Source organism: Empidonax traillii, unplaced genomic scaffold (assembly GCF_003031625.1).
Source record: "Empidonax traillii isolate 1590-97213 ecotype Southwest subspecies unplaced genomic scaffold, ASM303162v1 scaffold457:size789790, whole genome shotgun sequence".
Classification (NCBI taxonomy): Eukaryota; Metazoa; Chordata; class Aves; order Passeriformes; family Tyrannidae; genus Empidonax; species Empidonax traillii.
This window is the reverse complement of record NW_020955650.1, coordinates 133,759-156,074: the sequence shown is the minus strand read 5'-3', so window position 1 is coordinate 156,074 and position 22,316 is coordinate 133,759. Positions and strand designations below refer to the sequence as shown.

General features: G+C 41.2%; 1 protein-coding gene across 1 annotated transcript in view; it reads right to left on the bottom strand.

Annotated features, from left to right (window-relative positions):
• Positions 1–22,316, bottom strand: part of SYNE2 (spectrin repeat containing nuclear envelope protein 2) — a 177,849-nt gene that overhangs the window by 89,734 nt on the left and 65,799 nt on the right. Inside the window, exons 41-56 of the mRNA XM_027895343.1 lie at positions 21,659–21,828; positions 19,993–20,305; positions 19,100–19,264; positions 18,131–18,487; positions 17,518–17,652; positions 16,392–16,553; positions 15,257–15,403; positions 12,304–12,459; positions 11,677–11,942; positions 8,467–10,573; positions 6,664–6,986; positions 5,526–5,670; positions 4,587–4,802; positions 3,956–4,221; positions 2,991–3,147; positions 659–814 (exon numbers count right to left, since the gene is read on the bottom strand). Coding sequence (XP_027751144.1) covers positions 659–814; positions 2,991–3,147; positions 3,956–4,221; positions 4,587–4,802; positions 5,526–5,670; positions 6,664–6,986; positions 8,467–10,573; positions 11,677–11,942; positions 12,304–12,459; positions 15,257–15,403; positions 16,392–16,553; positions 17,518–17,652; positions 18,131–18,487; positions 19,100–19,264; positions 19,993–20,305; positions 21,659–21,828 — 5,241 coding nt within the window. The remainder of the gene's footprint in view (positions 1–658; positions 815–2,990; positions 3,148–3,955; positions 4,222–4,586; positions 4,803–5,525; positions 5,671–6,663; positions 6,987–8,466; positions 10,574–11,676; positions 11,943–12,303; positions 12,460–15,256; positions 15,404–16,391; positions 16,554–17,517; positions 17,653–18,130; positions 18,488–19,099; positions 19,265–19,992; positions 20,306–21,658; positions 21,829–22,316) is intronic.

Here is a 22,316-nt window from a genome sequence, read left to right as displayed (position 1 = left end):
GCTCACATTTAACTGTTTATATCCTCTATAGATAGAAAAAAATGAAGAAAAAAACACAAAAAAACCCACAAAAAACCCAAACAAACAAAAAAACCCCACAAACCAACCAACCAACCAACCAAACCTGATGCAATGTTATTTATTTATTTAAATTCCCTACCTATTTTTAAAAAGAAGGCAACCACATCCCAAGGGATGGTAAAAAGAACTGTGCCACGATACCCTACTGCGTGTGCAAATTACATTAAAAAATTCTGTTTCCAAGTCCTTTTTTAACCCAGTTTTGAAAATCCATTCTCAGTTAAGCTCTGAAAACTTCCCAATCAACTTTGGCTACTCGTTCACAGTTGAAGAATCAGATTGGATAGAAGACAGAATCCATATTGTATTAAAACTTCATTGCTAGAGGTTCTGCCATGTCCAATTTTAATAGAGAAGAAAAAGAATATAATCACACAGCTTACTGTAAGGATATTCTAAAAAGAGACAATTGGCAGGATGAATCTTTCCTCATGCATAGATTTTCACTGAGGAGGAAACGCTAAAAAAAATAATCAGTGTTTCAAGTTGAAATTTATAGTTACAACATTTATCAAACATTGCTGTATTTCTTTGTGAGTTGCTAAAAGGTAAGTATGAAAATTACATCACCAGTTACCTTCTCTTCTAGGTCCTGCAGGACTTTCTTGCAGTCCTCCAGCTGTGTTTCGATCTCTGCAGGAACTATCGTGTACATTTCAGAGTACTTGATCCGGAGTTTCTCCATGATCTCCTGTAGAGCTTGACTTTCTTTACCAATCACACTCTGAAGCTCCTACAAAATTAAGAATACCTTCAGCAGTTTTGCCCAGTTTTTACTCAGGTAAACACATATACACAGTGTGTTTTATATTTCCTACAGTGACTGTGGTTTGGAAAAGTTGTTTTGGGGACAGCAAACCTAATTTGACTACCTCTAAATACTCACTCATTTGATCAAATGATGCTTTTCAATCTGTAAGAATTAAACAAACTTGATACTACCCCACATGGGGCGACTGACGCACTGATGCTCATTGACAGGTAGAGCAAAGGACCCATTTGAGGTGCCCCCATGATTAAATGTGAACCTCCGTGCTCCCCCTTTTGCCAAAAGTGCATTTTCTCTTTCAAAGACCTTTAACAGCCAACGTCCACTCCTTCATTATTATAAACAACACAAAGGCCACAAAAAGCAACAGGTTTCAGGCTGAAGTGTCTGCTTTCAGGCAATTACACAGAGCAGCACAGTGGGCTCCTTTCAAGGCAGCAGTTTCCAGTTCTGCACGAAGAATGTGGGTTTGATGAGATAAAAGAAAGCTGAACAACTGTCTACAGCCTGTGGCCTAGAAAGAAAATCCCATCTAAGTCCTCTTGCAGGAAGAATGAAGAAACTCATTTGTTTTGGAGGTTTTCTAGAATTTCAAGTTGGAAGGTTCTGTTTGTTTGCTTTACGGTTCCTTTCCAATGCCCACCTGTCTGAGAAACTCAAATGTTAACCCAAGTTATTGGGAAAAATTGTCTAAAGCTCCTACTAGGCAGTGAAAGACATTAAATTTAACTGCCTTTTCTTCTTCAATCAGCAGTAATGATAATCCATTAGCTCCCAGTCTTCACTTTGTCTTTTCCCTCACACAAATACAATGCACAGAAGAAACATTTAAGACACTGAGACTGATTTATTTCCTGTCATCCCACAACAACTGGGTGTGATATTAAACAACATCCCCAAAGCCATGAAACAGCTGTGTGTCTCAGTCTCCTCCCAGAGAAGGCTGCTGTTGTCAAATGGCCCAAGTAAGACCGTGCCAACATTTACAGCAGTTTATGGATTCCCTGACCTGAATTTGAAAGAATCAGTTACAACGCTGGTCTCCAAAACAAAGCACGTCTCTGCAAACTGGTTTCTGGATATTAATGCATGTTCACATTTCACAGGTTATTTAGCTGCAAAGCAGATGCTATAGACGAGTTTTAGGTGCTCAGAGTAGCACAGTTCGAATGTGAGGGAAAAGAGCAGGCAAACACCTACAGAAGTAACATTTACTCCTCGATACAAAGAACTCAGCAAAAAAAGCAGACACAACTCTGTATTCTAAATAACTTTAAACAGAAAGCCAGTCCTTTCAGACAAATCCACAGTTTTCACCACAGTAATGGTGTCCATGGGTTTTCTGAACTTTCTCTTACAGGTGTAGCTAACATTTCTTTCCTATGCTAACCCTTAGGAAAACACTCCCATCTGTCACCATGGTCTTTGGCTTCTGTACTCTTCCTAACCCTTTGCCAGCTTTAAGCATCCACCTTCTAAAGAGAATAAACTGTGGGGCACCCAATTAGTTTTTGTACAAGACTCAGCAAAGATAGCCCAAATTTGTAATAGACCTTGTTGGCTAAAATAAATAAATGATAAGGTTCTTTAGTTCAAAGATCACTCGATTAAATACAGTTAAAAATAAATTTTTTGATCAAGATTAAAAAAAAAATATGATAGCAATATAAACACAATACGACCAAACTGAAACAAATATAATTAAAATAATAAACACACATTCAGGGGGTGTAAGGAATAACAGCTTTTCATGAAGTCAAGAAATGACAGAAATGCATTTGCCAGGTTAACCCCCAATATGAGACATCAAAGCCAGAGCACTTGAAGCTGCCCTGGATAAGATATGGAGAGGGCGGAAGGGTGAAGGATCCTTCCTAAGTGATCCTTCCTAAAAGGATTGCAAACTGAGTTGAATTTCGTGCAATTTGGAAACACTTCTGTGCCTCCTCATTGACCCACACAGAGGGAAAGGGAGGCAAACCAAGGACATGGCAGGACCTGTCATATTCTGACAGGTTCATTCTCCTTAAGTCCATGTGCATACACCTTGCCACTAATTTTATTTGGAGCAAGTTCAAGCACCAGCACAAACCAGGAGATATCCCAAATGTCCCTACACAGTAACAAAGCTGTTACCAACCTCCAGTTGTTCTGCCTTTCCATCAGCATCCTGCAATAACACAGATGCAGCATTCTGTAATGCATTTGTCACAGCACTTATTTCTTCAGTGACCTTGTTCCTCTCTTGAATCTCAGCTTTCACAGAATCCTTATGGTCTTGAGCCTTTTCATACAGCCTATGAAAGATTGCCAGAAAGAATGCATTCAGTTTTAGACTCTACAAGAAGTAGAGCAAAGAGCATGCTTAATAGGTATTTTATAGATATATATCCAGAACCACATTTGTCTGTACTTTAGTAATATTTTCTGTAAAATCTTTGAGTTTATGTCATTTATTGTCTCAGTTTCTTCAAATTTATTCTTCACATATTACTAAACAAAGTATTTTTGGTAGACCGAACCAGATAGCAGGCATATGTAAACAGCAAAGAGAGGTGAGGCTCTCAGAGTCTCAGAGTCTGCTCTCAGAGCCAGCATCAGAAGATGCTGGCAGAGCAGACGATGTTCACAAAGATTCCCATGTCCAAAAGCAGGCATAGAGAAGGGTGACTAAAATCACAAATTTGCAAATATTTGGGGAGAATTTTAGACAGTGGCATTCAGTAAGACAAAAGTTGCCACTGCTGCAAAAAGCACAAGGTTTGATTTTTCTGGGAGTGGCAGACCCACATGTCTCATTCAAGGTCACAAGAGCTTGGAACCAACAAAACTGACTCATTCTTTCTGATTCCTGCTGCACCTGAACACAAACTGCAGCCCACATGGCCAGGCTCAGGTCTTCTCCCTAAATAATATCTCCAGCACCCACGCTGCAGACAGCAGACGTGTTGGATGGAGCACTGGTCTGACCCAGTAGAGCATTCACTGTCTTTTTAACTGCATTACAGCTTTTATATTCTTTAATATCAAAAAAAAAAACAAACAATAGCCATGCTTATAAATAATCCTATGTCATATCTTCAACAGAAATTCCACCCCACTTACTTTTTGCAGCGATCCTGCATTGCCTTTATCTCACACAAGGCAGGCAGGGCAGCTTCTGCTTCAGCGTCTTCAGATGTATTCAGGATGTTTCTTATTCGGTGAAGAAGCAAGAGCAAGAGGAGCTGTTGCTGGTTGATGTTTTCTTCAAAGGAGTTCACAAAATCTAGTAACTCTACCAGTTCCTCTCTGGTGGCCTTTTCTTTCTCTTTAAGGCTCTCTGGCTGTTCTTCCTGGAGCTTATCGAGAATTATTGTTTCTCGTTCCAGCTAAGTAAACACCACGTCAAAGCATTAGATAAAGTATTTTTTTATTCCATCACCTTAAGTTACATTATTCATTTACTCATACGGGTGACTGAGTAGTGGGAATTACACAGCCAGAGCTTGAACCTCTGCAGGGTGCCAAAATATTTGGGTTTGCTTTAACAAAGCAAATAACCCCCGCGCAGAGTTGTTCTGGGTTCAGGGAATTCGCAGTATAAATATCCATACCATTTTTGACTTTGGGTTCAAGAAAGGGTGGAGATAACTGGCTGACCAGTGGGTAGATAAATGATGTTTTGCACTGATCTCAGCCCTTTACAGGTCATTTTACTGACACCCACATCCCTACCACATTTCCCCAAACTCACCTCTTCATGGATGAATTTCCATTCCTGCTTTAGTTCTTCACAGTTGATTTCCAGCCCTTTCGCTGCCTCGAGCAAACCCAGCCAGTTTTCCCACAGCACTGTCACAATCCTGCCCAGGGCCTTGTCACTTCCTCTGCATAATCTCATCAGCTCTCCAGAGATCTGTCTCAGCTTCACAAGATCCTCTTCAGCCGAGTCAATGTTGGAGACTAAAACCTTACAGGAGAAACAAATAGGTAAATAAATAAAATGCTACAGTCAGAAGTATTAGTGAACTATTCAGTAACATGATTAGGATCCTCTAATAAAAGGACAATCACTCCACTAAGCTGGTTAAATACAGTCATGATGAGAGAATTCTGTTGGCTAAGACTACAGAGAAAGATGGGGTAAATAAAACAAACAGAAGAATAGTGTGCCTGGGTAATTAGGTTCTTCTTACTTCTTCCTGGTTGTTTGGAAGGGAAATGTGATGGATTTAGAGACATATAAAATTACAAGCCTGTGGTATTGAGTACTAAAGGAGGAGACAGCAAAGAAGCTGCTTATAACACAGGTCTGGTGGGGAGGCAGCAAGACAGTCGTGAGTGGGGAAAGCGGAAATTCTGATTTTTGGTTCTGAGGGAAAACACCAGCAATGTCAGAAATCTGATCAGTCCTGGTCCTGCAAAGAAGCAGGAAGGGATCTGAACAGAAATGCAACGTGAGCTTAAGCACAGATAATGTTTGATTCCTACAGCAGTGAGATGCACTCACTTCACACAGCCTATTACAATCTAGTCTTTTTGCTGGGTACATAAATATATTCTGTGGTTTTATATATATACATATATAAATACAGGATAAAGAAGTTAATTTCTTTCCACTATGGTACCATTTGGTATGCACAGTTGCATTAGTTTTGCACAAGCTCTTCAAGTTGTTCAGAGCCTCTCTTACTTTGCTTTCTTCTAAGTGCTCCAAAGCTTCCTTATAAGACATTGGAATTTTAGACAAAGACTGTCTAAGCATCTTTTCCAGTTTCTTAAGATTATCACACACTTTATCTTTGGCTTCTGTGTAGCTTTTGTATTTTTCAGAATACCTGTAAGATATAATTAATTGACAAATTAAAATTTATTGTTGCTCCTCTCTCCAAACATAACACCCACAAGAATAAAAATTAATATAAAAACATCTTCTTAACTAGTAGTCCTTACTGTTTTGCAAGTTGTCATCAACTGGCATTTGTCACACACTTCAGGTTCGATACCTAAGATATTTCAGAGGTGAAGGTACAAATGTCCCAGAGGCAAATATAGGTATGTATGTCCATGTATCAGCCAGGGAGCTGCTCAAAGGAATTGTGTGTCTTGATCTAAGTTTCCATCCTCCTCAGACACACCCAAAAATTAGTTCCCAGTTTGTAACACACATTCCATTGTTCCTATGGTGTGTGGTCTGTATAATCCCAATTTTTTTTCCATATTTTATAATCTCTTTCCTATTACCAAAGCATTTTTCCATTCAATTCTTTGACTATAAAAGTGGATCCAAAAGCACTGGATCACAAGCAAGCAGTTTAAAATTCCTTCACTTTATCTCCCAAACCTTTTCTGTACATGTATCTGAAGTCCCTTCAAATTTCTTTTGTACCTGAAGGAAGGAAAATAAAGCCTGTGTATTGTTTGATCTTTACTTTCTCAAGCCATCCAAAGACATGAATTAGGACCCTGCTGAAAACTATTCTAACCTCCACCAGCACTGGACTAGAGACTGAGGAAATGTGTTTTCTTCTGATTCTGGCACCCCGTGACCCTCAGTGAAGGGTGTATACGACCCTCATATACTTTTTGGACTGTGCAACAAATGACTGCATTGCAAATTCATAGCAATTCTCTGCATTGTAAATTCATAGCAATATGCTAACTATGTGTAATTTTCCTTACACTAAAATCACACCTGGGAACAGCAGGAATGCTTACACCTTTTTCTGCTAAATTACCTGGTTCTATCAGAACAGGAACACCACCACATTTATTTTCAGCCATGTTTCTCATCATAAGGTACATTATCTTGGAAGATCTCTTAAACTTACCTATGTTCATCAGCTTCCTTTCTCTGAGCCTTCCTCCTTAATGCCAAACTCTTATCGACCAGTTCTGTTAAAGTATTTTCCAGACATGCTTTATCTTCTGGTTTCAAAAGGCTTTTCAGCTTGGAGTGCAGGTTTTCTACATCAGCCCTTGCAGAGTTGAACTCTTCCTCTTGCCATTGTGGGGTCTGACAGGTCTCCTCTGAGCTCCAGAGCTCAGCTGCCCCAGCCTGGATTTGAGTTTCGTAGTCCTCGAGCAATCTGGCAGCCCTCTGAAGGGCCTTGGTGTGAAGATCAGCAATCCTGCATGCCTCCTCCAGAGCACTCTGAAAGCATTAAAAAGATGAAGAACAATCAAGAAAGGCTGCTGTACTCCTCTGCATCACCAGCTGATCTTAGAATTTCACACTTGGCTGTCTTTGAGACCAATGCTCCCAGAGCTGGCCTGAGTGGGTAAGGGAGGACACGTGACAAATGCACTCTGCTACCTAAGGGAGTCCCAGAGCCCTCAAACATAGGACAGGGGTTAGGAGGGAACTGCTAATACTGGAAAAGCCCAGAGAGAAGGATGGGAGGTCAGGAGAGGCCCAAGATTCCATCATGGACATGGCACTATACATTCCTGTTCAGACAAGGCAAGCCCACATGTTGATGCTTTATTCTCCTCCGGGGGATATCTCCACTATGACTTGCCAAACTGCTTCTTGCTAAACCCTCTTCTCGTAGGTATTTCTACACAGAATGTGTGACTTTGTCAGCTCTTGGATTCCTGCAGGGCACAGAAACTTTGGCACTGTGCTCCCCACACAATACCTAAGCTGTGAATAACAGCAAACTGGGAAATCTGGCAGCAGGATCGTAAGTCCACCAGGGATGCTGAGTGCCTCTTCCTGTTACTAATTACCACCTCATTTGTATCCACTGATCTCTTGGGCAGGCAGGGCACAGGTCTCCTTGACCAGGACACAGTTTCAGAACCTCTCTGCTATCGGTCTCCTGGTTTCCAACAAACTTATTCACTGATTCTTGATCCTCGTATTAACACTGCACTTTACCTTAAGCAGTCCTTTTCCACTCACAAAGTCTGCCTCCACACTAATTACCCCTCTCAGATAGATTTCCCACTTTTCCTCACCTAACAGATTGAACAAAATCAGTTTTATTGACTGCCCTTAACGTTCCTCATCCCTCTGACAGTCTGTTCCAGTTTGAGTGAACCTTTCCTGACAAAAGCACTGAGAATCGAGTTAATGCTCCAGCAATGCCTTATCAATGCCTTATTCAGCTGTGTTAAAGCCTTGGAGCCCAGCTGCCTTTCCTTTGCTCAACCTTCCTGAGGCCTCATCACATTGGTTTGACCTGTGCTTTTACTCTTCTTGATCATTCCCAACTGGTAAAACTTTTCTTTATAGTAGAAAAAAGGAACTTGGGGTTTTTTTTTATCATTGTTACTACTGAAAACATTACCTAAAATCAGATCCAAGAATAACTGCAGAACAACTGCACTCAGTCTCTCTTCAGGTGAATATTTCAACACAACCTTTTCCTCCCTCTTCTTTACCATTGTTTTCTTGTGTTCATCTCCACTGACTGGTTATAATCAAACCAAATACAATTGATTTCTTTGTATCCTTAGTTCTGATTCCCATCATATCTGCCAATGCAGAAATAATCACAGGCCAATTCAGCTATTGCAATAAATGAGGATATAAGTCATGAGAATACAAATGCTGCAGTCACAGACACCTGATCTAATAACTGGGGAAAGACATATGTCAATACCTCACTTTCACTGAATATACTCACAACACGGGCAGCGATGTCTGTCTTCAGTTGTGCTTCATGACCTTGCAGCATCTCTAATTTTGTTTCTATATCAGCAGCAAGAGATTTTTCTTCTTGATTTTCCCTCTCCTTTTCCATGATACGTTTAATAGCAGAAAAATTTGCTTGCACCATATTCTGAATTGCTTCCCATCGCAGCTTGTCATCCTGCATTGTTTTCACATCTATCACAAGTGGCTGCTGGAGCTCTGACTGAATGTGCTTTATGATGTGGAATATATTTTCTACTTCATTCTGGGTATCTTCCTTGTGAACACTCTGGAGCCCAGAGACCAAGTTTTGAAGAAACTTATTCAATTCTTCAACATCTTTCTTCAGGCTCTTTATTTCTTTTGTCTTCGATTCTTTGAATGGTGTATCAAATAACTCATTTTTGTTTATTTGATTTGCTGCCTCCTGAGTTAAGAACAAGATTTGTTGAACTGTCTGCAGCAGAATCTGTGCAGAGATGACACTCTCAGCAGGAGAAGAGCCAGTGCTGTCATTTAGGATGTTAGCTTCTTTCCTTACAGTGGATGTTACAGTCTGGATTTCATTTAGCAATTCTTGAATCTTATCCCATTCCCTAACAACATTCTCAAAGTGCATTATCTTTCCTTTAATTTTACTTCTTATTTTAGAAAATTCATTTTGCAATTCAGCCAGCTGCAGTGAGTCCCATTTCAGACCTACACATTCAAAGATTTCTTTGTACTTCATTATTTGTGACAAATTTGCCTGAAGAGCTAATACTTTTTCTTTAAGTGCTTTGCATTTCTCCTTCACTCCCTGCTTGGCACCTACTAATTCCTCCTCTTTCAGGTTCATTTCACCATTCTGTAGATCGTTAAGACCCTGCTGCAGTGCAGCTATTCCTTCAGCAAACTCTCTGTAGACAGCGATCTTTTTTTCCACTTCATGAATTTTCCTCTGAATTTGCCTCTGGGTCTTCCTCGTTCTGTTCTTCAGACTTCTTAACTGATCAATCAAAAACAGTTGTTCGGACAGGCTCAGCTCCCCAGCTGTCACCTGACTCTCTCTGCAGTGAGATGAGATAAGCCCCTCTATTTCCTGGATGTCCTTTAACATCTCCTGCAGGATGTTTTGTTGGCTCACTAACTCCGAGCACGAGCTGCTCTGGTTCATGTCGGGCCTGGCAAGCAGCTCAGCCTTTCGAAGCTGACAGTGAACTTTGTCTATCTCTGCAATGAGTCTCTGTCTCTCCGCCAGCTGCAGCTCTAGGTGCTGCAATCTTTGAGCAGATTTTAAAACGAGAGCCTTGTATGAATTCTGCAGCGTTTGTAAAAGGAAGGTCATATCAGAGACCTCCTCTGGCTCCAGGCTGGGAAGGATGTGTTGGAGCCCATAATCCAGCGACACGATCGCGGGCTCTCTGTTTACAACTTCCGTGCTCATGAGCTGACAAGTTCTGATCTGGGATTTGACATCACTGGGGAAAAGTGCTGCTTTCTGATCAAGGTGGGACAGTGAATCTTTGACCCACGAAATATTTTCTTTCAGCCTCTTCATCATTTCGTGTTTCATGAGAGCGGGACCAGTGATCTGAGTATCCCCTGGAGCTTGTTGTGCTGATAATGCTTCCAGTTTGCTCTGCAAATCATGTAGAGAGTTCTCCAAAGCCACCTTCTCCTGATCACTCCAAATTCTTTTCATCTGCAGTTCAATCCTTCTTTTTAACAGAGAAAGTCCATGTTTAATGTCCTGTAACCCTGTGGTCCACATCAGAGGGTCTTTGGCTTTTCCTGCAGCTGAGGAATGTAACTCTGCTTGTAAATACTGTTCCTGGATCAGCCTCTGAATATCCTGGGCTTTATTCATAAGCAGGTTAAATTCATCGATTTCTGCCACCACCTGATCGTGTTTCTTTTGCACTGTTTGCTCCACGTGTTGCCACCAGTGCTCCAGTTGCCTCATCTGGCTTTCGGTCAGCACTTTATCCATGCACGTCAAATGCTGAGATAAAATTTCCTGCTGACTTTGCAGCTGGTTTAAGACATCTCTCTCTCTCCTTAAGGACTCTATGCATGCCTTAATTTTCTCCAGGAGAACTGTGTTGTTTGTAGGACCCCTGCAAAAAATATGAGTAGTGTTTTAAAAAAAAAATAAATTCTCCTCAAACATAGGTTAGATGCTTTTAAAAACTAATTTCACTATTTAAGATATAATTCACTCACTTTATTCACTTAATCACACATATCCCTCAATGTTCTCTCACAAATTTCCTAATCACCCTTGCAATATCATTATTTCTCGCTTATCTTTACAGAATTTGTTATTCCTAGATATCTCTGCAGAAAAGATATATTCTACTGTATATTCCCTAAAATTTCAGTACATGCTAATACAGAATGTAGCCCCCATTTAATGTTACAACAAATAAAGTTTTTAAAATCAACAATAGTGTTGTCATCTCTTTGTGAATTAACAACAGTTTATGGCAATTTCTGGTTGACAATGAAGATATACCTTAGTTATAAAAATATTTTTAAATTCCCATTCATTCAAGATTAATTTGGAGGAGTTTACTTACTCATCTTTTATTTCCAGGACTATTCTGAAAGGCCCATCTAAAATGCATTTAGCAGCTAGATTTTTATTCCATTTTCCCCCAATCTCTTTGCTGTAAATTAACAATTTCATAAATTTTAAACATTTTCAAATTATGTTGATACATTATTGGCACAAACTAATTGTGTTTTGAAGACTAATTCACAAAACATAGTATATTTCATGTGCATCATATCTGAATTGGCACTGTGGACTCATTTACTGCCACAGAATTCCTCCTATCAGATAAGGTTGGTTTTCAGAGTAAAGACATATATCCCTCAGAAAAGAAATTAGAACTAGTGGGTCCTTAAAGACAAATGAGTATTTCACATCTGCCATACTTTTGCAAGAATATTTTAGGACGTTTTTAGCCCAGCAACCATTTCTTTGTTTTGCCTAAAGAATAAAGAGAGCAGATGTTGCTTAAGGATAGCAGAGAACTACCAGAAATGCTTCTCTTTAGGGCTGTTTACAAACACACAAACCTGTAAGCTTTCTCTTGCTACCCAATATTAATGAAGTGGATAAAACACCATATCCTTCTCTGAGCATGGCACAAAGTTCAGTCTAGGACCATATTTGTTCTGCAACCTCTTAACCAAAACCTTCAACTCTACTTACATTTTTATGTTATCTTTTTCTGTTGACAAATTTTTCATGGAGGACTGCGCAGCAGACAGATTTTTCTGGTATTCATTGATTAAACAGTACTGTTGTTCCTTCACTGCCTTAACAGCATCTATCTCTTGGAGCAGCCTGTCCCAGCAGGACACCGCAGGCTCCATGGTTTGCAGCTCTGCTCCGGTTGATCCTGCAGCGTCGGGAATCGCTTCTTCACTACGGCACTGAGATTTCGCTTTCCACCTTTCCAGCTCATTCTGCAAATCCTACAATTGAGCCCACCCCAGAGAGGGGATTAAAGGATGATCTTAGAACACTCTCAGCTTTCAACACAAAATACATTTAAATAGTGATTCACCTACAAACATATGCCTGCTCCTCCACATGCAGGGTGCCTGTGCACATCCTGGGAGCACACCCAGGTGCAGTCCCAGGGATCTACTGCTGCACCCCAGAGGGGCAGCACAAACTATGGGATTTACGTGGCCATACTTGCAGTAAGGCACAGTGTCTGTAGATAAACCTCAGATAGGACTATGTGCAACAATTTCGGTTTGCCCAGGTGAATCAGAATTCTGTAAGTGTATCACTGCCTTAACAAGGAGAATGGCTTTGCAGTTTCCATACCTCCAGCTCTTTTAGTTGTTCATTTATAAGCACCATATCCAGCTCAGCCACTTCCTTTTTCAGCTCATTGACCTTTTGTTCCTCTTCAAAATATTCAGTGTTTACTTGCACTCCAGGAAATAGTTCCTTCTGGACAGCCACTTCTGCACCTGTGTCCTACAATGCAAAACAGGATTCTTATTTCTGAAGGTCCTAAACCAGCAAGTTTTCCGACTGCAGCACTTGGCTTCACATGTTTAAGCCATGCCTAAATTCTGCTCTTGTTTCTCCCACAACCTCTCTGGGTCAGCCAGGACCCAGAAACTGGAAGCTGCCCCCTCTGCAGTCACTCCGGCTTGCCAGCACTTCTCAGAGAGCTGTGAAACCTCTGCCCATCATTTTAAGTCTGAAACTCTGATATCCCCACCTTCAAATAACATCCTCCCTGCACCCACATCTGCTACAGATGAATTCACATGTTTGTTATGTCTTCTCCCTCTCTTCCTTACATATCCATGCAACTTCTTCCTCTCTTCACACCCACATTCCTTCTGCTCAGCACCTGCCTTGACTTCCCGCTGTGTCCTTCACCAGGGCATTATTTCAGCTGTTCTTCACAGGGCAACTCGTGCATGAAGCAGCTTGGCTGTGACACAAAGCCATGACTGCCACTGGCACAAGTGCTATCCAAAAACTGGGGTAAGATGAGAGTGTTAAGGAGTTGTGTCTCAATCAGGGTGGGGAGGAAGGGATTAGGAGGCTCCAGAGCCAGTCCCTGGCACTGTCTCTGATTCCCACGACAGAAGTACAAGTCACTTGAGGTGGGGCCATGTTTAACATCACCTTCAGCTGTTGCAGACAAGAATATAAATGAAATGTCACAGGCTAACTGGGTCATGTGGCAATACCTCAAAAATCTTTCTGCATTTCCCTTCCCCCAGTGCCTCTCTGCATCTGCAGATCTGTTCCATATATACTTTATATGAGTCAATGCATACAAATACACAGATATAACTGCAGTGTTGAGCTTCTCCACGGTACTAACATCAGAAATGAAAAACAGTAAAAAAATTCTTGCTTGATAAACTTACTGTATTGATACTTTAGATACTATTTGACTAGGAAGCAGCCAGCTATCTGTCCCTTTGGTGGTCATGAGCTATACACAATATACCTGCTTCCAAGTATGGGAAACAAACAGCACACAGTACACATTACCAGAAAAGAATAGTGCTATTTGTTTGAACTCTTTTGGTTGTTTTCAGTCAAAACTGAAGGGGACGACTGTTGAAATAGTCAATCAGAGAGCTTTTCAATTTCTCTGTGTACACATCCATAACAGTTGTATCAATTCAGACATAACATTTTATCTCAAGAGACTCTGGAGTGCCATAGAGCTGAAGCAAGCAGAACAACTCAGCTAAGCTATCAAAGAGCGAGGAAGAAATCCACTTTACAAGACTGAAACATCAACGCATCAAAACACACAAAAAAGTATGTGTCCTGACTTTAAGAAAAACCTCAGGATTGCAGTGTACATGTTTTGCTTGTCTGGATGATGTTCTCATTGCACATTGTGGCACTGCCTCCCTGGATACAGACCGGTGGGGCCACACCTCAAATCCTGCATCCTTTTTTTGGACCCCTCACAACAAAAAAGACATTGAGGTGCTGGAGCATGTCCAGAAGGACAGTGGAGCTGGGGAAGGGTCTGGAGCACAAATCTGATGAGGAGCAGATGAGAGAGATGAGGGAGGCTCAGCCTGGAGAAAAAGAGGCTGAGGGGTGACCTTATCACTCTCTACAACTCTCTGAAAGCGAGGTGGGCGTCAGTCTCTTCTCCCAGGTAGCAAGTGATAGGACAAGAGGGAATGGCCTCAAGGTGTGTCATGGGAGGTTTAGATTGGATATTAGGTAAGATTTCTTCATGAAAAGGGTGGTCAGGCACTGGAACAGGCTGCCCAGCCAAGTGGTGGGTCACCATCCCTGAATTTATCTAAAAGACTTGCAGATGTGGCACTCGGGGACATTGTTTAGTGGTGGACTTGGCAGTGCTGGGTAAACGGTTGGACTTGATGGTCTAAGAAGTCTTTTCCTACCTAAATGATTCTCTGATAATTGCTTTGTTCTTTAAACGTTTTTCAATAGAACCCAGGATTATCTCCATAATTTTTCCAGGAGCTGAGGTTAGTTTAACAGGTCTATAGTTTTCTGGGTCTTCCCTCACACCCTTCTTGTAAATTGGAATATCACTGGCTAGTTTCCAGTCAGCATGAACCTCTCCAGACTCCTAAAACCTCTGGGATATTTGGTTGGGGTTTCCAGTTAGAGCAGATGTGCAAGTCTCACATAAGACCTGCCAATGGATGGGTCAGCTGTGGATCTACCTGTAGGTTTAATCTGAAGATTAGATCTGGCCCTACCTTCAGTTTAAGAATGTGGTGTCCAAGATCAGCAGTCACGTGGGATGTAACCCCCTTACTCTTAAAGAAGAACAGACTTAGTAAAGTCCTTTAGTAATAACCTTGTCACTAATTCAGCTTGAATCCATTCTCCTTTCCCTATTTTATTTCATTTATTTTCTTACACTGGATCACCCTTGGATTTGAGTTTTCTGATCTGCCTTCCTTACAATGGCAAAACTATCACAACTAACTATAATAACATGGAAAGAAGTTGTATTGATTAACAATTAAAAGAGAAACTGTAAATATCATAAAATAAAGACTGATTATGATGGCTCTAAAAACCAGTTTGAACTCTCTTTTGAACAGATCCACTGAAAAACATGACGTGGCTTGCACTTTGGATAAAGTTCAAAACTATCATGGACATAAATAAGAACTATACACAATGCTCTTGATTTTGATGTGACAGTAATTGTCTCTTTTAAAACAACTTTAGCTGAAGCCCATATGGAAATAAAATTTCAATGGCTGGCAAACTTTGCTTGGAATAACAAACCATGGGTTACCTCACGTGCACAAACTGGGGGATCAGATCCCAGACCACCTTTCTCAGCTGCTGCAGATTTCAGGGCTTGGCTCTTCTGGCATATCTTCTGTTGAGTCTCTTCCACATCTTCTCTGTATGAGTGATTCTTGACATCAGCAGGTTTCTCCTTTTGATGTAGGAAAAATAAAAGAAACGAGTAATCAAAAAGCCCTAATCAAACTTGCTGCGTAGTGATTACAGTGCTTGAGATGACAAAGTTATGAAGCCCATAATTACAGGTAGATGAGCAAAACCACAATTACATCTCGTAATTTACTGGGGGTAGGGTTATGGCAGAGGAAAGCACTTAGAAGAAGTGCTGTAATTCTGCTATAAACTTTTAGAAAAATTTAGTTAAATTAAAAAAACTCAGTCCTGAGTGCATTTTTGGAAAGGTTTAGCGTTTTCCTGAGGCTCCCTGCACTTGTGCTGTACACAGAGAGTCTGTGGTTACACACCCAGCCCAGAACAGTCCTGTGGGCAACCTGGGGATTTGTTGGATGTAGCTTTCAGCATCTCATACAGTTGCTGAAATTGAAGTTCTGAGAAGAGTTTGGCTCTGCAACACCCCCTCAGGGAGGAGATGACAGCAGTGAGACCCCTGTCAGCCTTTTAATCTCCAATGGGAACTGGGCCATTCCCACTCATTATAGCTGCAGCTCCTAAACACTGCTCTAGTATCAAAATTCCCCTTGGACTGGTGAGCACCAAACAGGACACAGCATGTCAAGTACAGCCTCACACATGCAAAGGAAATACGTAAATAAGAAATCTACATAAATGGAAGAGACTCAAGTGTAAGTATATAATAGTATTCAAACAAAGTGGTCAAACGACTTCACAAAATACATCCAGGCGACTTGGAATGCAATATCCCTTGGAATGCAGTATCCTCAGCAAACTATTAAAAAAATTTCCCTATATCCTAATTTTAAATGTACAGGAAAGGATAAAGTGAGTTAACACATACTAAGTATACAACACATCAGACAAAATTAGCTCAGGGTAACTTGAGATTATTATTAGTTATTTATTAGTGGTATCATCCCCATTGCAACTAAGCTTATGCATGAACCCCAAATTCCACACTCTGGTGTACTCTCATGTCCAGTTACCTCTGCTGGATGGGTTTCCTTTCTTGTTTCATCACCTTCAGAACAAACACCATCCTTATGTCTTTTCAGTCCTGCTTCAGCACCCAGAACTGCACTGTCCAGCACATCCTCTTGGAGCCTGTCCTGTTTGTCCATGCCTGGGCTCTCCTTGCCAGCCTCCCCCTGATTTGCAAAACACAAGATGTTTACAATCAGTAAAAGTCACAGGACAAAATTTAAGTTTCCTAAGAATCTTCCCACTCCACAATCTGTCTACTCTACTTTCAGTTTAGCTTAATGAATAAAGGAAAAGGCTGGGGTCACTCAAATCCAGAGTATCTTGGAAACTCCTGCTCAGATCAGTTTAACAGATCAGGACCTTGACCACTCAAACAGTTACAAGACAAAACAAACAGCAGTAAGTGCTCATATGATTTTTAATATGGTTATAGAAGTTTCTGCTTAGATACATTTGGTAACTACTGATCTTGCACCTTCTCCAGAAATCCCAGCATGGATAGTTTCCACTCTGGTATTTTGATGGTCATCTCCCCCCACACACGGTTATTATTCAATGGTCAGGTCAGTGAGGTCCAAATCATTCCCTCAGCCCTACACACATGAAGTCATTTACAGTATGAATGCCCTGAGGTCCCCTAAAGACCAGCAATTCCAGGTTAGTAACCTCTGACTACCTGCAGTGACAAAACCTGCTGAATCCCCACCTCTGGAAGTGTTCGAGGCCAGGCTGGATGGGGCTTTGAGAAACCTGGTCTGGTGGAAAGTGTCCCTGCCCATGGCAGGAGGATGGGAAGGAGATCTTTAAGGTCCCTTCCAACCCAAACCACTGTGTCATGCCATGATTTTATAAAATCACAAGTATGTGGCAGGTTTTGCATCATGGAAAAAGCACGTCCAAGCCCTGGGGGCTTGTAGAGACAATCACACTGACCTCTTGCACACTTCATGTGGGCAAGGCTGAGGGGTGATCTGGAGAGTATAATTTATCATTCCTTCCATCAGATAAGGAAAATATGACTCTGTAAAACTACAAATTTTAAGGAATTTCACGTGCATTTCTAATGAACACACAGTCACACATACAGTTATACACACTGCCACGTGTTAGAAGGCATTTGTCAGGTACCTGAACAGCCTGCCCTGATATGTCCTTGCTGAGATTGATATCCTTTAACGGGCTGTCTGACAAGAGACTGCTTTCCTCCAAAACTGGATCATTCTGCTTCTCTTTCTCTGACATATTTCCATTTACATCTTGACCCTAAGAGAAATGATAGAAAAGAACATTTGCTTGTGTGACCATAAACGTTGTAGTTTAACATTAAATCTCTGAATGGCAAAAATTATTATCGTTGCAAACAAACAGGACAAATACTGTGTTGCAGTTCTAAACAAGTTTTACTGGTTTAAGAGAAGCTCTCTAAGCTCTTTGGCAGAGGCTTATCTGCAATTTTCTCATCTATACAACCTCTCCCCCGTGTCCTGACCAAGGGTACCTGCTCTAATTTCTGGCAAGACAAAGCTATATGCATATCATATTTAAATGGAGAACTGCAGTTCTGAATACACGTTACTGGCTTGTTACAAACTTGTTATGACAAGTTAAAGGGAGTTCTTCTCCACATCTTTGAATTATACACATATATTTACAAAAGGCTTCATTTCCATGGAATTAAGGACACAATATACAGAATATATTTGTGAGACAGGTGCCTCTCTACTGTCAACAAATAACTCACATCATGCATTTCCAAAGGCTCCTTCAGCTCCCCTGCTGTGGGGCTCTCTCCTGCAGCCACACCACTGTCACAAGTGATCCGTCTCTCTCTCTCCAACATTGCATCTGCCTTATCTTCCATTTGTACTTCATTACCAAACTCATCTTTTAACTCAAGGGCTTCACTGAAAATACTTTCCTTCTTTTGCTTGACATTTTCAAGTCTTTCTTCCAGATTCCTGTGTTCACTCTGAAGTGTTTCAATCTCATCCTTAATAAACTTCTGTCCTGCTGAAGAGGTGTTTTGTTTAACAGTTTCTGCTAAAACCAAAATCTTCTTTAAAGCATCTTCATATCGACTAAGAGGTCCTTGTTGTTCCTTTGGACACGAAAAAAACATTTTATTTGAAGTGTTTTCACTCAGTCTAAAGTCAGTCTCCAAAATCACAAATATTTGCTGTCAACAACAAACTGTGTTGAAAAGTACATGCAGACCTATTTGCTGCAGGAAGTCAAACACTAAACCAGTAATTTCGTCAGCCATTTTTATGTACAGAGATCACCTGGAGCTATAAGCAATACAATGACAAAACAATTCGATAGCACCCTGTGTGGCACATGATGATCCTTCCAAGTTTCTTAACAGATAATCCCCCCCACATCTCTCCTGTTCCATTTTAGTTGTTAGAGGTAGAGCAAATTCTGGAGGAAGCAGAATTGCAGTGACCCATATCTGAGCTATGGTCTCAGCTTGCAGTAGCTCTCTACACTCATGGATTATTATCCATTCTGCCAAAGAGCAAAAGAATGTCCACTCATGCATGAAGGACACTTCTTACAACTGAACTTTATCTTGATAAAAGGAACACCATATATACTATTTTTTGTTTTAGAAAGGCTTCTTAGTTTTTCAGTTTGGCACCATCTTTTATAAATGTGATGGTCTCCAGGGCACAGACCCTTTTTCCATGATGCAGAACCTGCAACGTACCTGTGACTCCAACTGGTTTTGCTCAGTTGATGGTTGTTCCAGTGCTGGACCTTCACAACCAGCAAGCTTCTCAGAGATGGTTTTTAGCTCAGTGCTCAGGGCTGTTACCATATCCTGAAATTGCTGGTGCTCTTGAACACGACTCTCTAACGTCTGCACGATGGTCTAGAAACCAAGGAGATTCTAGGATTAGTCCACTGTTATCTCAAACAAACATAACTCAGCCACAGACTGTCACAGCTTTTCCAGGACCTCACCAGCACAACAAACTTGCTTGCTTTCCATAAAATACCCAGTTAACCACATAAACATCCTGCACTCTTCTCAGCACATCAGGGAGTCCATCACAAACAAAACTTTTATTAGTAGCAGGAAGCAGAAAGGTTGGTATTCCGTAAGAATGTACTTGTAAAAAGGATGTTTTCTATTCAGAAGGGATGATACAGGCAGGATGCCACACAGGGTGCAAGTGCAACTATACTGGGTGACACCAGTACAAACAAGATGCTGGAAAAGCATCTTTGAGATATTTTCCAAATTCATTCATTTCCTTATATTCTCCAACCTACATGGCTTGGAGAATATAAAAACAAATGCTTCAAAAACCAACTATCCAAAGCTGTTTACACAGGTACAAAATGTTCTTCACACTTACTTTGGTCTCATTTGTATAAACATTTATCCCTCTACAAAGCACAAGGCAGTGACTGTGAGCTCCTGGTGCTCACAGAGAGAGAGGGAGAGGAATTCCCTGCCCTTTTTGCAGAGGAATTTCCTCCACTCCCAGCTTTACCTATAAACTTCCCATCTGAATGACACTACAGGTAAACAGTGAGAACTGCAACCAGTAGGAATACCAAGAATCTTGTAAGCAAAGAGATTGAGGTTCCAACCTGGAGCTGGCTGAGCAGATTTTCATGTTGGTGCTTTAAGTCTGACCATTCCACCTGTGTGAAGCAGGGATCCCCAGTGTGACCCTGTGGATGATCCTTCTGGCTTTTCAATTCACTGAATTGGGAAGTTAAGCCTTCTACTTTCTGCAGGAGGTCGGCATAGTTTGCCAGCTGAGCTTGCTTCTCCTGCAAACCAGGCTGAAGGGCAAAGCCCATCTCCTGTTGCTGTTTCTCCAGGTCCATCAGAGCCCGTTTCAGATCTTCTTTGATTTGCTCATAGTGCTCCCTGCTGCATTGAAGCTGCTCTTGAGGGCTGAGAAAAAAAAACACTGTGTTTAACAGTATAAAGCAACCAAATTTATTGATAACCCAGAAAACGTCAAATTGTGAACAAGGCAACCATCAGGATGAACTTGAGTGTACTGAACGCTTTTCTTCAGGTTTTAAATAACTAATCAGACTAGAATTCTCAAGGTGATGAAATGCACTGAAGTTATTGCAGATGAACTGGACTTAAATGTGAGACAAATGACTAAGCCTCTTGAACCTTAACATATAAGCCCACAGTTTCAAGCATCTGAGATGTGATGCTCATGCTCTGTATTTTTCTGCTTTTCATTGAAGCAGAAGTTCTGTTTCAAAACTACAATATGGTTATGAATCTGTTTTCTTTGACTTCTCATGACAGTCTCCTGAAAGTGAATGTTCTGTACACATCCCATCGGTTGAGATGGGGGTGGGGGAGTGGTTTAGAGGTACAGACAACAAAACCAGCATATGCAATAGGGGTTATTTTAGTACACTCCAATGATTACTTTCTGACCTTTACAGAGGATTTTTGATTTGTGTGCTCTATAAGCATGCCTGCTGATCTGCTGCAGGTCAACAGGTTGCATTTGTCCACAGGAAATATGCAATGAGACACTGGTAACATTTGCACGTTCACACTTAGCGATGAAGCTTAGATAGCTTCCAGATGGAACTTAAATGCCAACATTTGAAAATATGAACCCACACAAACAAATCCAAATAAATAAAACCTGGTTATAATTCTGTAAAGTACAGCAAGATAAATGAGGACAAAAAGAAGGCTTAAGTGTTTTGATTTTGCCCCTCAAGATCAGTATTTTTTAGCGAATGCCAAACAAAGCAGAACCTCGCACACGTGAAGTGCTCTTGCACCAACTCTCCTGTTGCAGTTTCTCCCTGTTGTTGTTACCCTGGTGCATCTGTTATTCACAAGCCTGATCCTGCAGGTCCTGAGCATCTTTTCAGACCTGCTGAGCACCTCCTCTCCTGTCTTCACCACCCTGTGGAGAGGATGCTTTGCGTTCTGCTGGGTTGGATCCAAAACAGCCAACGCTCCATCCTCCTGAGCGCTACTTGTACTGTTTTTACTGAGTGCTCAGTAGGAGCACAAGGCAACAGAATATTCTCTGTATATTTATGGCTACACCAGAAAATATCTCTGGCTATTCCCTGCTTGACTATTCAGTCCAAACTGTGACCTGTCCCTCCACAACATTGCAGTAACACAAGTACTTTTGTAGGTACCTCGTTCTGCTCCCGAGGAGCAGAAATTCAGTGATACTGGTGCAGGAGGAAGAGAAAAAAGTCAATATAGCAGTAAATGATCTGTACTGCCTCTTGGCAAATTCCACATTACCTGCTATATTCAGTGGCCACCTGACAGATGCTTTCCCACTTTTCCTGGAGCTCAGAAATGGTCTGCTGAACCTCTGGCTTCTTATTTTCCTCATTTTTCAGTAAAGTTTCTCCTACAGCTAACATACTCTGTATTTTGGCCTCTCCTTCTTCTCTGAGGGCCATGATTTCCTGTATTAAACAAGATGCAGAAGCAGTACATGTACAATTATTCTTTGGTTACAAAATAAAAAGTATTACCATTGTTCTTTCATACTTTGCACACTGCTGTTCAAGACAACAGAATTCTTCTTCCAATATATTACATAACAGTTACATCAACAGATAGATGATCTAATTTTGAAAGTCTGGAATAATGAAGCTGATTTATTAATTATTCTCTACCTATGTGCCCACAAATAAAAAGAACTGCTCCAAATCTCATGTCACAATACTACTCATTTCCTCAGAATGAAACTTGGAAATCCCAGCATTCTCATCCTGTGTAGTCAGAGAAAGGAGACACTGCAGAGGGCACTGGGGCCTGAGACACCCAGCCAGGCAGTGGAGCAGCCCAGCACAGTGGCCAGGCAGGACACCTCAGAAGCCACACACTCTGCAGAGGCTCTCCAGACACCCCAGCTACGTTTCTGACCTCCCTCTCCACCCCTGGAATAGGC